Raw genomic sequence first — 17158 nt, 5'->3', positions numbered from 1 at the left:
TACATTACTGCACACATACCTCTTTTTCTTTCTCACCTACCTATTCACCATCTCTCTCACTCCCTGCCATTACAGGGCCCATCAGGGCGAGCAGGGTAAGCCATCGAGGAGCGGGGGCGCCACTGCGCAGGTATAGGGTGCCAACCTCTGCAAGTAGGTAGGTAGAGATAGGCCAGTTTAGGGATAGGCACCCCCCCTGGTTATTTTTCTTCTTGTGGTGTTGGTGTGATGTTAATTATTTAAGTCATTAAAGTTTTTTAAATCAAGATTTAATAAAGAGTTTATGGTTTTTAAAAAAAGGGGAGGATATCTGTGAGTCAATATAAAAGTAGAAAGCAAAACTGTTATTGGCGATCGTCGTAAATGTCCAGACACACACACATAAAAAAAAAAAAAAAAAAAAAAAAAAATCTGCAGAAACTTAGTTGATTTCTGATCTGTGACATGTTTTCATTTAAGGGATTATCCCATAAACATACAATCCACAAGATAGGTGATAAATGTAAGATCATGTGGGTCCAAACCCGCTCCGTCGATCAAATCCCCTCTATGAATGGAGGAATAGTGCCCCTATAGGTGTCAGGCTGTGGGTTCCAGTGCTAAACGCTGAAGAGGAGTTCAATTTCACAAGCAGCTGTATGGAAAAAATTACTGTAAATAAAACCTAAATTACCCGATCTGACCCGATGTTCAAGCTGCTCTTTGCTTTCCTCTGTATCAGGATGAGGAATTGGAGACTCAACTCTGTGATCTGGAAGACAAGACACAATCATTATGAAAAACAAACATCCTTCATATGGTCTGACATTTCATCGCTGGCTATATAATCATGGCCAATGAGTGGGCGAACACCCTACACTGTATATCAGAGTGCTACATAACAGGAGCATAGGACACCCGCTCTTCTACACGAGGGTACGCCAAAGCTGAGCAAGTCGTCCCAAAACCTAAAGTGCTCCGGGCTTTAAGGAGTGTGGAAGTATGTAGTATGATCCAGGCAGGTGCCAGGAGCTGGGACAGGGGAGTGTAGCAGCAGAGACAGGAGCGCGCATGCACATGTCAGGAGCAGGGACAGGGGCGCGCATGCACATGCCAGGAGCTGGGACAGGGGCGCGCATGCACATGCCAGGAGCAGGGACAGGGGCTAGTAGCAGCTGGGACAGGAGCACGCATGCACATGCCAGGAGCTGGGACAGTGGCTAGTACCAACTGGGACAGGGGCACGCAGGCACATGCCAGGAGCAAGGACAGGGGCGCATAGCAGCTGGGATAGGGGCGCGCAGGCACATGCCAGGAGCTGGGACAGCGGTGCGCATGCACATGCCAGGAGCAGGGACAGTGGCTAGTAGAGGCCGAGACAAAGGCGCACAGAAACAGCACAGACAGGAGCACCCAGGCACATGCCAGGAGCCGGGACAGGGGCACGTAGCAGCCGAGACAAAGATGCAAAGATACTTGCCAGTACCTGGGACAGGGGCGCTTAGCAACTGTGACAGGGCGCACAGGCACATGCCAGTACCCTGGACAAGGGCACACAGGCACATGCCAGGACCTGGGATAGGGGCATGTAGCAGTTGGGACAGGGGCGCGCAGATGCATAGTGGCAGCAGGAATAGGGGTGCGCAGGCACATGCTCATCCAACATAAGTCAGCCCCCCTCCTGGAGCCATACCTTCTGTCGTGTGAAACTCTGTCTCCACAGGATAATTGCTGACTTCAGGAGACGATCGCTCACTTTCCTCTTCTTGTCTTATCACTGGCTGTATCTTCTTCTGGAAGGAATGAGAAAAAAAAAAAAAGTTTCCTCTTTTATTACCCAATAAGTGCAATAGGTGTCCTAAATATTTTAGACTGAACATTATAAGAATTGTCCCGGACCTTGACATTATAAACAAAGGCTCACAAGACTATTAAGTAAGAAACTAAAGGTACCTTCACACGAAGCGACGCTGCAGCGATAGCGACAACGATGCCGATCGCTGCAGCGTCGCTGTTTGATCGCTGGGGAGCTGTCACACAGACCGCTCTCCAGCGACCAACGATGCCGAGGACCCCGGGTAACCAGGGTAAACATCGGGTTACTAAGCGCAGGGCCGCGCTTAGTAACCCGATGTTTACCCTGGTTACCAGCGTAAAAGTAAAAAAAAACAAACAGTACATGCTCACCTGCGCGTCCCCCAGCGTCTGCTTCCTGACACTGACTGAGCTCCGGCCCTAACAGCACAGCGGTGACGTCACCGCTGTGCTTTCACTTTCACTTTAGGGCCGGCGCTCAGTAAGTGTCAGGAAGCAGACGCTGGGGGACGCGCAGGTGAGTATGTACTGTTTGTTTTTTTTACTTTTACGCTGGTAACCAGGGTAAACATTGGGTTACTAAGCGCGGCCCTGCGCTTGGTAACCCGATGTTTACCCTGGTTACCAGTGTAAAACATCGCTGGTATCGTTGCTTTTGCTTTCAAACACAACGATACACGGCGATCAGACGACCAAATAAAGTTCTGGACTTTATTCAGGGACCAGCGACATCACAGCAGGATCCTGATCGCTGCTGCGTGTCAAACTAAACGATATCGCTAGCGAGGATGCTGCAACGTCACGGATCGCTAGCGATATCGTTACAAAGTCGTTTCGTGTGAAGGTACCTTAAGTAATACTCACCTTTATGATCCCCTGCAGCTTCTTCCGGACCTCTGCTGATCTCTGCTCAGTGGGCTGACCACATACCAGGGGAATTGGTATTATAAGTCTCACCAATAAGGTTTTTTTTAATGTGACAATCTAGGTTTGAGTTAACGCAATGAAATCACGAAGGCGCAGAGACTATCTGTCCGACGAGTCAGAAGTCCACTCTCTCGCTTGAGTGGAGATGCTAGATTGAGCTTCACTCCATGCACACCTTACTTTTTAGGTTCTGTTCCCCCCCCCCCCCCCCCCCCCACACACACACACACTTTCACATTTAGCAGTAGAGCGCCCCCAACTGGCAGCGCTCGGTTAAAAAAAAAAAAAAAAAAAGTGCATATTTGGGATTGTGAATGCATTATCGCTGTTTAGTAATGATTCTCACAAACAAATTAGTGTGAATGCAAATGATTCTGTTAGAGTAAGTGCAGAAAAAGCCATGAATGAGTAGACGTCCGCCGTATGTGTGTCAGCAAATACCCAACAAGTGCAAAGAGGCCAACGTACAATATACAGCGGTAACGCTGGATATACAGCTTCCATCTTGCTTTTACTTTTATGTATGAGCTCCAATACCAATGGACTGGCAATGGCAAATAAATGCGAAACTGCAGCATCACGGGGTAGAATATGAAGAAGTTTTTCTAATCTTATATATCATAATCATTAAAAGTATTTCCTCCCATAAACATATACAGCCCATCCACAGATTAGATGATCACTTTTGTGGGTGGTTAGTCTTACTGTTAAAAATGGGCTGTCCATCTTTGGGGACATTATTTTTCTTTTTTACTTAAATGCATGCATGTATGCATGCGTGCATATATATACACACACACACACACAGACACACACACACACACACACACACACACACACACACACACACTAATAATAATTTTTATTTATATAGCTCCAACATATTCCGCAGCACTTTACAATTAAGCGGGGACATGTACAAAGAATAAATTCGGTACGAGTTATGACAATTTAAACAGTGATATTTGGAGTGAGGTCCCTGCTCGCGAGCTTACAATCTACAAGGAAATAGGGGGACACAATAGGTGAAAAGTGCTTGTTATTTCAGGTCTGGCAATTATAATACATAGGGATTTTCATACAAAGCTGCATGATCCGGTCATCAGCCCGTGTGTTTAAGTGCAATAGTCAAGTACCAAGTGCAGTTAATCGTGTGCATGGAGGGTGTGGAGACAGATGAATAGTAGGGTGCAGATTCAGAGTAATATTTGGAAGGAGGGAACAGGGCAAAGTTAGTTTACTGAGATGGGTTTTTAAAGCGCGCTTGAATAGGTTGGGGCTAGGTATCAGTCTGATCGTCTGGGGAAGTGCATTCCAGAGAGCTGGCGCAGCACGAGAGAAGTCTTGGAGACAGAGGTGTGAGGTTCGGATTACAGGGGATGTTAGGGTACTGTCACACAGTGGCACTTTGGTCGCTACGACGGCACGATCTGTGACGTTGCAGCGTCGTATAAGTATCGCTCCAGCGTCGTAGACTGCGGTCACACGTTGCAATACACGGCGCTGGAGCGATAATTTCATGACGTATTTGCGATGTAGAAGCCATTGGTTACTGTGCGCACATCGTATACGACCTTTGTCACACGATGCAATCATGCCGCCACAGCGGGACACTTGACGCCGAAAGAAAGTTTCAAACGATCTGCTACGACGTACGATTCTCAGCGGGGTCCCTGATCGCAGTAGCGTGTCAGACACTGCGATATCGTATGGATATCGCTGGAACGTCACGGATCGTGCCGTCGTAGCGACCAAAGTGCCACTGTGTGACAGTACCCTTAGTCTTAGGTCGTTTGTAGAACAGAGGGCACGTGTAGGGCGATAGACAGAGATGAGATATAAGGCGGTGCAGAACTGTGGAGAGCTTTGTGGGTGAGAGAGATGAGTTTATACTGGACCATGTAGCGAATGGGTAGCCAGTGTAATGACTGGCACAAGATGGAGGCATCGGTGAAGCGGCTGGACAGAAATATGACTCTGGCTGCAGCATTCAAGATGGATTGAAGAGGAGAAAGTTTGGTAAGAGGGAGACCGATCAGAAGAGAGTTGCAGTAGTCCAGACGAGAATGAATAAGAGCGACAGTAAGAGTCTTAGCAGTTTCAAAGGTGAGAAAAGGTCGGATTCTGGAGATGTTTTTAAGATGAAGGTGACAAGAGCGAGTGAGTGATCGGATATAGGGAGTAAAGGAAAGTTCGGAGTCGAATATGACCCCAAGACAGCGGGTATGCTGCTTGGGAGTTATGGTTGAACCCTCCAGGGTAATTTCGATGTTGGGCAGGGTGAGGTTAGTAGATGGGAGAAACACAAGAAGTTCCGTTTTGGAGAGATTTAGTTTCAGGTAGAGGGAGGACATGATGTTAGAGACAGCAGACAGACAATCCTTGGTATTTTGAATTAGGGTAGGGGTTATGTTGGGGGAAGAAGTGTATAATTGGGTGTCATCAGCATAGAGATGATACTGGAACCCAAATCTGTTGATTGTTTGTCCAATAGGGGCCGTGTAAAGAGAGAAGAGGAGGGGGCCTAGGACTGAGCCTTGCGGAACCCCGATAGTAAGGGGACAAGGAGAGGAAGAGGAGCCGGCAAAAGATACAGTGAAGGAGCGGTCAGAGAAGTAGAAGAACCAGGAGAGGGCTGTGTCCTTGAGGCCTATGGAGCGGAGCATAGGGAGAAGGAGCTGGTGATCCACAGGGTCAAATGCGGCAGAGAGATCCAGGAGAATCAGCAGAGAGCAATGACCTTTGGATTTAGCTGTTATTAGATCATTAGAGACTTTAGTGAGGGCAGTTTCAGTGGAGTGTAAAGAGCGGAAACCAGATTGTAAGGGGTCAAGAAGAGAGTTATCCGAGAGATAACGGATTAGACGGGAGTGGACCAAGCTTTCCAGGAGTTTAGAGATGAAGGAAAGGTTAGAGACAGGTCTGTAGTTAGCAGTGCAGTTCTGGTCCAGGGATGGCTTTTTAAGTAAAGGGGTTATGATGGCATGTTTAAATGAGGAGGGAAAGATACCTGAAGAAAGAGAGAGGTTAAATATTTTAGTCAGGTGAGTGGTGACCACTGGTGAGAGAGACTGCAGGATATGTGAAGGAATGGGGTCACTGTTGCAGGTTGTAGGCTGAGCAGAAGCGAGGAGCTTGGAGACTTCTTCTGAAACAGGCTCAAAGATGTCTAGTGAGCTTGAGGTGCGGCAGGGAAGGGATCCAGGCACTGAGGAGATTGCGCTGAGATATCCTGATGGATGTGGTTGATTTTTTCTAAGAAATAAGTGGCCAGATCCTCACCGCTGAGGTTGGTGATGGGGGCCTGTACTTTAGGTTTCAGGAGGGAGTTTAAGGTTTCAAAAAGTCGTTTTAGGTTGTTGGATAGTGAGGTGATGAGGGTGGTGAAGTAGGATTGTTTGGCCAGATAAAGGGCAGAGTCATAGGTTTTGAGCATGAACTTATAGTGGATGAAGTCTTCTGCTAAGAGAGATTTTCTCCACTGCCGCTCTGCACACCTTGAGCAACGCTGCAGGAAGCGTGTTTGCATAGTGTGCCAGGGCTGCCGTTGTCTGTGTCGGGTCTTTCTGCGTGTAGAAGGTGCTGCTTCATCTAGGGCATTCTTCAGTGTATTATTGAAGTGTGACAATGCCACGTCTGGACAGGAGAGGGAGGAGATGGGGGCTAGAGATGTGTGGAGATTGTCCACAAGCCGCTGGGTATTAATGGTACGTGTATTCCGATAAGTGTGGTAAGTGGGGGTGTCCCGGGTGAGGAGACAATTCTTGACAGAGAAGGAAAGAAGGTTGTGGTCCGAGAGCGGGAGAGGGGAGTTTGTAAAGTGGTGCAGCGAGCCGGGACGGGAGAAGACCAGGTCCAGAGTATTCCCGTCCTCATGCGTAGGAGAATTAGTAAACGGTGAGAGGCCGAATGAAGAAGTTAGAGAAAGACGATGAGCAGCAGATTGGGAGAGGGGATCATTGATGACGATGTTAAAGTCTCCCATGATGAGGGCGGGGATGTCACCAGATAGAAAGTGAGTAAGCCAGGTGGCAAAGTGGTCTATAAACTGGCGGGAGGAGCCTGGAGGGCGATAAATAACCGCCACTCGCAAGAAGGGCTTAAAGAGTCTGACAGCATGGACTTAAAAGGAAGGAAATGTGAGTGAGGGAAGGGGGGGGGGGGATGACCTGGAAAGCACATTGTGATGAAAGGAGCAAACCAACACCTCCACCCTGTCTGTTCTCAGGTCTGGTGGTATGTGAAAATTTCAGCCCACCAAACGAGAGAGCCGCAGCGGCGGTGGTGTCTGAGTCCTGGATCCAGGTTTCTGTAATAGCCAGAAGGTTAAGGGAAATAGAGAGGAAAAGATCGTGAATGTAAGTTAGTTTGTTACACACAGACCGTGCATTCCAGAGAGCACAGTGGAAAGCGATAGGAGAAGGCATGCACTGAACGTTAATAAGATTAGCAGGGTTTCTATATGCAGCTGGAGGAGAGTAATGTATGCTGGTGGAGGGGGGGCCAGGGTTCGGGGAGATGTCACCTGCAACTAGTAGAAGGAGAAAAAACAGAAAGAGCAGGTGGTGGGATAATTTGTATGAAGGTTTTGAGTGCTGCATGGCGGTAGTGGCTGGTTTGGAGTGGGTAAGAAATGTCAGTAGAGCCTCAGAGTTATACATTGGAGAGGGGAGAAGGGAGGGGTGGATATAGAGTGAGTGACCAGAATGTGTTAAAGGGCGGGCGAGTTGTGAGAAAGCAGAAGTAAAAACAAATAAGAAGCAGATTGATATGATTAATGGATAATGTAGTATGACTGACAAAGAAGCATGACTGATTATAAAACTTATGCACCTTACCTGTCACCTGCCCAACTGCCATTGTCTAACTGCCAAGCACTTTAACCCCTTCACCCCCAAGGGTGGTTTGCACGTTAATGACCGGGCCAATTTTTGTAATTCTGACTACTGTCTCTTTATGAGGTTATAACTCTGGAACGCTTCAACGGATCTTGGCGATTCTGACACTGTTTTCTCGTGACATATTGTACTTCATGATAGTGGTAAAATTTCTTCGATATAACTTGCGTTTATTTGTGAAAAAAACGAATATTTGGCGAAAATTTTGAAAATTTCGCAATTTTCCAACTTTGAATTTTTATGCCCTTAAATCACAGACATATGTCACGCAAAATACTTAATAAGTAACATTTCCCACATGTCTACTTTACATCAGCACAATTTTGGAACCAAAATTTTTTTTTGTGACGGAGTTATAAGGGTTAAAAGTTGACCAGCAATTTCTCATTTTTACAACACCATTTTTTTTTTAGGGACCACATCTCATTTGAAGTCATTTTGAGGGGTCTATATGATAGAAAATACCCAAGTGTGACACCATTCTAAAAACTGCACTCCTCAAGGTACTCAAAACCACTTTCAAGAAGTTTATTAACCCTTCAGGTGATTCACAGGAATTTTTGGAATGTTTAAATAAAAATGAACATTTAACTTTTTTTCACACAAAATTTATTTCAGCTCCAATTTGTTTTATTTTACCACGGGTAACAGGAGAAAATAGACGGGTCATTCCATATCAAGTGATCCAAATATGAATATTTTTTTTACCTTACGTCTTTGGATTTTTTTTATTTTTTGTTTTTATGAAGTACAACTTTAGTTAATTACAAATTAAAAGTTTAGAATTTTTTTCTTCATCAGTTAATTTTTTATAGATTTTTAAAGTTTTGAAAAAGCGCAGATTTTAGCCTGGTATGGCTTTACATTTTTTATCATATCTCGGGCTAGAATTACGATATAGAGGTGGGAGAGGCATCATTTTTCTCAGAAAGGTAGCAGCTTTCATTTGATATGTCACAAGACTATGTTTCTTTATATTTTGTTTGGAGAAATCAAATTAAAAATTTTGATGCGCAATTCTGAAAAAAACGTATGTTTTAAAATTGTGAAAACATGCATGTGTGTTACTTGTGTTCTTGTTTATATTTGTACAGGGATTCAACTTGGGATCTATCAAATCTGTATTTTTTTTTAAGCCTTGAATCATCTGATTTTATGTCTGTGTGAGTTTCTTCCTTTTTTCTTTTCAAATTACAACTTATTGCATTCAACATTTATATGTAACAATAAAGAAACACAAAAAACAAATACCGAAGTGCCAGAATAAATACATCTTAATCATCATAACTTGCTCAGCATTTTCAACCTGAATTCATTGAACAAACCAAAAGATAAAAGGTGATCACATCCTCAAGTGTGGTTTTCTAAATACAGTCTGATCCTAATTATATGTTATAATAATAATAATAATAATATAATAATCTTTATTTTTTATATAGCGCTAACATATTCCGCAGCGCTTTACAGGTTGCACACATTATCAATAAACAAAAAAAATAAATAAAAACAAGATTAAAAGAACCAATATTTCTACAACCTATTTATACATGGAACAATTTTTTTTTCTACTATATCACGAAACCTGTCATTTCTGAAGTGTTTAAGAAGAATAGTACAGTAGTTAAATCCTCGTACTATAAAATATGAACTAATCAAACAATTAATAGTAGGTTTTTACACTGGCCTTCTATCATCAATGTGTCCCTTCTAGAGGATGAAATGTCATCTTGTCCATAAGCGCTCACTAGCAATGGCCGTTTCCTTCTGTGTCAGAGTATGTGTGGCCTGTCGTGGTGCTCGGCTCCACCTGAGTTATATCTGATTTTTGTAACTTTTACAATGTCTGATTTTCTTGGATACACAAAGGACGCGCTGGACCAGAAGGTGCAGAAAAGTCACTTCTACGTCTTCATTTTCACAATCTTTGGAGAGTCCAGTAACCACCAGCGCCGATCATATTCACAGGTCACATAGCCAGTTGTCATCCATTGCCGATCTTGTTCTGCCTTCTACCACCTCATGGACGTCACTGTCTTTATTTCCACTACATGGGATGACAGACCGGTATTGCGGAGTCCCTGTGATGGGTTCTGCTTCCTGTAACCGATGTTATAACAAACTCTCCTCCTCCTCTTCGTAGTCCTGGTTTGTACAATACATGAACTGGATGTTAAGAATATTTTTCTCCCTCCATTTGAGGAGTTGCCTGGGTGTTCAGATTTGGTGTGAATACGGCCCGAGCTGCCGGCCTGTCATTTGCTCTGCAGTCTCTGCAGTCTCTTGCTCTGCTACCCCTGGTCATCCTCAGCCCTAACAAAGCTTCTCCTCTGTCCTCTCCTGCTTCTATGTGGTAACATAATAAAATAATACAGGAATATCTAACAATCATGGATTATTTGGTAAATATGGACCCCACACTGTTAGACCACAGGCTGAACAGACCTGAAATCAAGATTTTTGAACTGACACTGTAATAGTTTTATTTTTTAAAATATGATCCCATCATGATCCCAGCTTGTATTTTGGAACAGATGTGGCTAGGAGCATAGCAGGCACATGTGCAGTTTTTGAAATTTTTAAATTAAACGTTTTTTTTCGGAAATACGTTTTAAAGTTTTGCGCTTGCGTTCACATAGGTAAAATATTATCAAAGATACTCTTGTGACATATCTGGTGAAAGCCTGTACAGTTCTGAGTAGAATGGTGTTTATTTTGTTTCTCTATCTCTTTTCTAGCCTGAGCTATGGGGAGAAATGTAAAGGCAGGCGACACCGAAATTCACACTTTTTCCGAACTTTGAAAATCAATTAAAAAAAAAAAAAAAAAATCTAGAATTTTTTCTTCTTCACATTTTGCATTCTCTGACACACTATTATCAAATAACAAAATCTCAAAAGAATTTAAAATATAGTGGTAAAAATCATTGGTTCACTTGACATGGAATGACCCAGACCCCAAAATTTGTTGTACAATTTGTCCTGAGTACGCTGATACCCCATATGTGGGGGTAAACCACTGTTTGGGCGCATGGCAGAGCTCGGGAAGGAAAGGAGCGCCATTTGACTTTTCAATGCAAAATTGACTGGAATTGAGATGGGACGCCATGTTGCATTTGGAGAGTCCCTGATGTGCCTAAACATTGAAACCCCCCACAAGTGACACCATTTTGGAAAGTAGACCCCCTAAGGATCTTATCTAGATGTGTGGTGAGCACTTTGACCTAACAAGTGCTTCACAGAAGTTTATAATGCAGAGCCGTAAAAATAAAAAATCATATTTTTTCACAAAAATGATCTTTTCGCCCCCTTTTTTTATTTCCCCAAGGGTAAGAGAAGAAATTAGACCACAAAAGTTGTTGTGCAATTTGTCCTGAGTACGACGATACCCCATATGTGGGGGTAAACCACTGTTTGGGCGCATAGCAGAGCTCGGAAGGGAAGGAGCGCTATTTTACTTTTCAATGCAAAATTGACTGGAATTAAGATGGGATGCCATGTTGCGTTTGGAGAGCCCCTGATGTGCCTAAACATTAAAACCCCCCACAAGTGACACCATTTTGGAAAGTAGACCCCCTAAGGAACTTATCTAGATGTGTTTTGAGAGCTTTGAACCCCCAAGTGTTTCACTACAGTTTATAACGCAGAGCCGTGAAAATAAAAATTCTTTTTTTTTTTTTCACAAAAATGATTTTTTAGCCCCCAGTTTTGTATTGTCACAAGGGTATCAGGATATATTGGACCCCAAAAGTTGTTGTCCAATTTGTCCTGAGTACGCTGATACCCCATATGTGGGGGGAACCACTGTTTTAGCGCCATTTGGAATGCAGACTTAAATGGATTGGTCTGCAGGCGTCACGTTGCATTTGCAGAGCCCCTGATGTACCCAAACAGTACAAACCCCCCACAAGTGACCCCATATTGGAAACTAGACCCCCCAAGGAACTTATCTAGATGTGTTGTGAGAACTTTGAACCCCCAAGTGTCTCACTACAGTTTACAACGCAGAGCCGTGAAAATAAAAAAATCTTTTTTTTCCCACAAAACTTATTTTTTGGCCCCCAGTTTTGTATTTTCCCAAGGGTAGCAGGAGAAATTGGACCCCAACAGATGATGTCCAATTTGTCCTGAGTACGCTGATACCCCATATGTTGGGGTAAACCCCTGTTTGGGCACACGGGAGAGCTCTGAAGGGAAGGAGCACTGTTTTCCTTTTTCAACGCAGAATTGGCTGGAATTCAGATCGGATGCCATGTCCCGTTTGGAGAGCCCCTGATGTGCCTAAACAGTGGAAACCCCCCAATTATAACTGAAACCCTAATCCAAACACACCCCTTACCCTAATCCCAACAGTAACCCTAACCACTCTTCTAACCCAGACACACCCAACCCTATTCCCAACCGTAAATGTAATCCAAACCCTAACCCTATCTTTAGCCCCAACCCTAACTGTAGCCCCAACCCTAGCCCCAACCCTAGCCATAACCCTAGCCCTATCACTAGCCCTAACCCTAGCCCCAACCCTAGCCCCAACCCTAGCCCCAACCCTAGCCCCAACCCTAGCCCTAACCCTAGCCCTAACCCTAGCCCTAATGGGAAAATGGAAATAAATACATTTTTTAATTTTTTTATTTTTCCCTAACTAAGGGGGTGATGAAGGGGGGTTTGATTTACTTTTATAGCGGGTTATTTAGCGGATTTTTATGATTGGCAGCCGTCACACACTGAAAGACGCTTTTCATTGCAAAAAATATTTTTTGCGTTACCACATTTTGAGAGCTGTAATTTTTCCATATTTGAGTCCACAGAGTCATGTGAGATCTTGTTTTTTGCGGGACGAGTTGACGTTTTAATTGGTAACATTTTCGGACACGTGACATTTTTTGATCGCTTTTTAGTCCGATTTTTGTGAGGCAGAGTGATCAAAAACCAGCTATTCATGAATTTCTTTTGGGGGAGGCGTTTATACCGTTCCGCGTTTGGTAAAATTGATAAAGCAGTTTTATTCGTCGGGTCAGTACGATTACAGCGATATCTCATTTATATCATTTTTTTTATGTTTTGGCGCTTTTATACGATAAAAACTATTTTAAAGAAAAAATAATTATTTTGGTATCGCTTTATTCTCAGGACTATAACTTTTTTATTTTTTTGCTGATGATGCTGTATGGCGGCTCGTTTTCAGCGGTACCATGGTTATTTATATCAGTCTTTTTGATCGCGTGTTATTCCACTTTTTGTTCGGCGGTATGATAATAAAGCGTTGTTTTTTGCCTCGTTTTTGTTTTTTTTTTCTTACGGTGTTTACTGAAGGGGTTAACTAGTGGGGCAGTTTTATAGGTTGGGTCGTTACGGACACGGCGATACTAAATATGTGTACTTTTATTGTTTTTTTAATTTTAGTTAGCTAAAGAAATGTATTTATGGGAATAATATTTTTTATTTTTTTCTTTATTTTTTTTATTTATTTATTTTTTTTTACACACATGTGGGGAATTTTTTTTTACATTTTTACTTTGTCCCAGGGGGGGACATTACAGATCATTGATCTGACAGTGTGCACAGCACTCTGTCAGATCGACGATCTGCTGTCCAGGGCTGCAGGCTTACCAGCGTCTGCTCTGAGCAGGCGCTCGGTAAGCCACCTCCCTCCCTGCAGGACCCGGATGCCGCGGCCATCTTGGATCCGGGACCTGCGGCGAGGAGGGAGGTAGGAGACCCTCGGAGCAACGCGATCATATCGCGTTGCTCCGGGGGTCTCAGGGAAGCCCGCAGGGAGCCCCCTCCCTGCGCGATGCTTCCCTATACCGCCGGTACACCGCGATCATGTTTGATGTTAGATGTTGATGTTAGAATACGGGCAGCAGCAAAAGAGCTACGCCGGCTGCATGAAGAACCGCAGGGGGCGAGATGAGACGCTGTCTATTCAGAATATTATTGTGCAGGACTTCATGCTTGATCAATCATGGGGGCCCCAACAACAGGACCACCACCGATCAGCTGCAGGGCATGAATACCCTTGAAAATGGTGTATAAAGCTACACATACCTACACATGACACTTGACATTTCTCCAAAGACTCATTAGGGGAGACCGGTTCAGGGGGCCAGAGGGTGCACATAGTGGTGTATGAACTCAAATAGAAAGACTATGAGCCCGTACACTGCTGTGAGCTCGAGCAGAAGCCGTGCGCTCCTGTCCCACACAGCTATGGGTCAGGTACGGGAAAGAACTGGCGACTTATAACTTACCTGTCGGTCCTTAAGCGGGGTGGCATACAGCGGTTCCGGAGATTCACCTTCACCTCTCTTCTCATCCCGGTGCTCAATTTGTTCCCTCTCGATGTCAGACATCTGTTCCTCGGTGTCATGTTTGATCGCGGTGTGCCGGGGGTTAATGTGCCGGGGGCGGTCCGTGACCGCTCCTGGCACATAGTGCCGGATGTCAGCTGCGATATGCAGCTGACACCCGGCCGCGCTCCCCCCGTGAGCGCCGCTGATAGGTGATGACGTACTATCCCGTCGGTGGTCATACGGGCCCACCCCACCTCGACGGGATAGTACGTCAGATGTCAGAAAGGGGTTAAACTGTTGCACACGCGAACCCGCACGCGTCCTATCCCAGCCATACTAAATATATATGAATGGAGTGACTGCTAGCATCGTGAACCAAATGGTCACAATCAACAATTAACCAATTAGCATAAGGCCAGAGAAGGCATTACTATGCAGGGTAGACAACTAATGCTGAACAAGGCCATAAAGCAGTGGGACAAAAGAAAAAAAAAAAAAAGATAGCTCTTTGAACACTTTAAATCAGAAGCCAAAAACAGAAAAGGAGAAAAAAAAAAAAAAAATATATATATATATATATATATGAACAGCACTACATTTGTACTCATCTTCGGGTGCAAGGCCCCAGGCAACCAGTCCAATTGATTGCACCAGATTCACAAAAGATTCAAAGAAGAGGCAGCACTCCATTGTAAAGGTGAAACATGTGGTTGGTTTAATCGACCCACATTGCCAGGCGACTTATTTCCGTGGCATCACTCGGCGATAATAACGAGCCATTGGATACCGTATATACTCGAGTATAAGCCGACCCGAGTATAAGCCGACCCCCCTAATTTTGCCACAAAAAACTGGGAAAACTTATTGACTCGAGTATAAGCCTAGGGTGGAAAATGCAGCAGCTACCGGTGAATTTCAAAATTAAAAATAGATGCTCCATACTGTTCATTATGGCCTCATAGATGCTCCACATAAAGCTGTGCCACATATAATGCTCTGCACTGTTCATTATGGCCCCATAGATGCTCCACATAAAGCTGTGCCATATATAATGCTCTGCACCGTTCAGTATAGCCCCATAGACGCTCCACATAAAGCTGCCCCATATATAATGCTCTGCACAGTTCATTATGGCCCCATAGATGCTCCATAGAAAGCTGTGCCATATACAACGCTCTGCACCTTTGATTATGGCCCCATAGATGCTCCATAGAAAGCTGTGCCATATACAATGCTCTGCACCTTTGATTATGGCCCCATAGATGCTCCATAGAAAGCTGTGCCATATAAAATGCTCTGCACCTTTGATTATGGCCCCATAGATGCTCCATAGAAAGCTGTGCCATATACAATGCTCTGCACCTTTGATTATGGCCCCATAGATGCTCCATAGAAAGCTGTGCCATATAAAATGCCCTGCACCTTTGATTATGGCCCCATAGATACTCCACATAAATCTGTGCAATATAAAATGCTGCTGCTGCTGCAAAAAAAAAACCACATACTCACCTCTCTTGCTTGCAGCTCCTCAGCGTCCCGGAGTCTCTCTGCACTGACTGATCAGGCAGAGGGTGGAGCGCACACTATATGCGTCATCGCGCCCTCTGACCTGCACAGTCAGAACAAGAGGACGCGAAGACAGAGCGGCGCCCGGCGGGTGGAACGCGGACAGGTAAATATGAGATACTTACCTGCTCCCGGCGTCCCTGGCTCCTTCTCCCGGACAGCTGGTCTCCGGGTGCCGCAGCCTCTTCCTCTATCAGCGGTCACCGTTACCGCTGATTAGAGGAATTAATTTGCGGCTCCACCCCTATAGGAGTGGAGTCCATATTCATTTCTCTAATGAGCGGTACCATGTGACCACTGAACAGGGGACGAGCTGCGGCACCGAAGACCGTGGGACGGGTAGGGGGAGCGCCAGGAGCGCCGGGACTAGGTGAGCATGCGACAGTCCTCTCTCCCCCTCACCCGCCGACCCCACCGCCGATCATGAGTCGAGTATAAGCCGAGAGGGGCACTTTCAGCCCAAAAATTTGGGCTGAAAATCTCGGCTTATACTCGAGTATATACGGTAATTATCTTTGCGTCAGCTCGCATCATGATAAAAAAAATGTTTTCAAGCCTCCGAGCCTTAATTTGTACAAATTAATTCCTCTACAATATTTTTTTTCGCACTATCTAATTACTGTCAGGGCTAATTCGGAACATGATGAAAATACCGCAAGTCCCTGCGCGCTTCGATTAGGCAAATATATTATGTAACGAGCTGTCCTGAAAGCCGTGTGGCACAAAGTAAAATGCTGATGACATTAGAGCGCTTTTTTATGGCCAGTGTATATTCTCTGTAATAGCAAAACAGCAGGGATCAGCGGAAAAACAATGGAGCGCGATAGAATACGGGCAGCAGCAAAAGAGCTACGCCGGCTGCATGAAGAACCGCAGGGGGCGAGATGAGACGCTGTCTATTCAGAATATTATTGTGCAGGACTTCATGCTTGATCAATCATGGGGGCCCCAACAACAGGACCACCACCGATCAGCTGCAGGGCATGAATACCCTTGAAAATGGTGTATAAAGCTACACATACCTACACATGACACTTGACATTTCTCCAAAGACTCATTAGGGGAGACCGGTTCAGGGGGCCAGAGGGTGCACATAGTGGTGTATGGACTCAAATAGAAAGACTATGAGCCCATACACTGCTGTGAGCTCGAGCAGAAGCCGTGCGCTCCTGTCCCACACAGCTATGGGTCAGGTACGGGAAAGAACTGGCGACTTATAACTTACCTGTCGGTCCTTAAGCGGGGTGGCATACAGCGGTTCCGGAGATTCACCTTCACCTCTCCTCTCATCCCGGTGCTCAATTTGTTCCCTCTCGATGTCAGACATCTGTTCCTCGGTGTCGTCGTCCTCAAAATCGAAAGACATGACGGGCGATCTCATGTCTCTGCCATCTGCGTAAGTCTTCCAGTTTTGTCTAAAACAATTTTCAATTAATATTTACAAGACAGTTTATTAAATCGCTAAAGGAACAGTGCATTCAACCACGTGACCGCTGCAGACAATCACTGGCCTCGGCAGTTGTGTGCCATACGTGCTAGTGCAAACACTGAGGCTAGTGATTGGCTGCAGCGATCTCGTGGATGTCAGGCACGCTGCCTCTTCTGCAAAATAAAGAAAGACTGCCACGGACCACTGGGGTTAGAATAAGTGATCGTCAAGGTGAGTATACGTTATTTATTTTAG

The 17158-nt window shown here is 44.9% G+C and overlaps 1 protein-coding gene across 6 annotated transcripts in view; it reads right to left on the bottom strand.

Moving 5' to 3' along the window:
* CEP89 (centrosomal protein 89) overlaps positions 1–17158 on the bottom strand; it is a 106350-nt gene that overhangs the window by 77692 nt on the left and 11500 nt on the right. For 3 of the 6 annotated variants that reach the window (XM_077288650.1, XM_077288653.1, XM_077288652.1), the window contains exons 4-6: positions 16700–16889; positions 1673–1772; positions 674–751 (exon numbers count right to left, since the gene is read on the bottom strand). In XM_077288650.1, the coding sequence (XP_077144765.1) occupies positions 674–751; positions 1673–1772; positions 16700–16889 (368 nt within the window). Of the gene's footprint in view, positions 1–673; positions 752–1672; positions 1773–13866; positions 13978–16699; positions 16890–17158 lie in introns of those variants that run through there. The other 3 variants (XM_077288651.1, XM_077288654.1, XM_077288655.1) reach the window with 3 other exon arrangements.

This window comes from Ranitomeya variabilis, chromosome 2 (genome assembly GCF_051348905.1).
Source record: "Ranitomeya variabilis isolate aRanVar5 chromosome 2, aRanVar5.hap1, whole genome shotgun sequence".
In the NCBI taxonomy this organism is placed as follows: domain Eukaryota; kingdom Metazoa; phylum Chordata; class Amphibia; order Anura; family Dendrobatidae; genus Ranitomeya; species Ranitomeya variabilis.
This window is presented reverse-complemented; position numbering and strand designations above follow the sequence as displayed.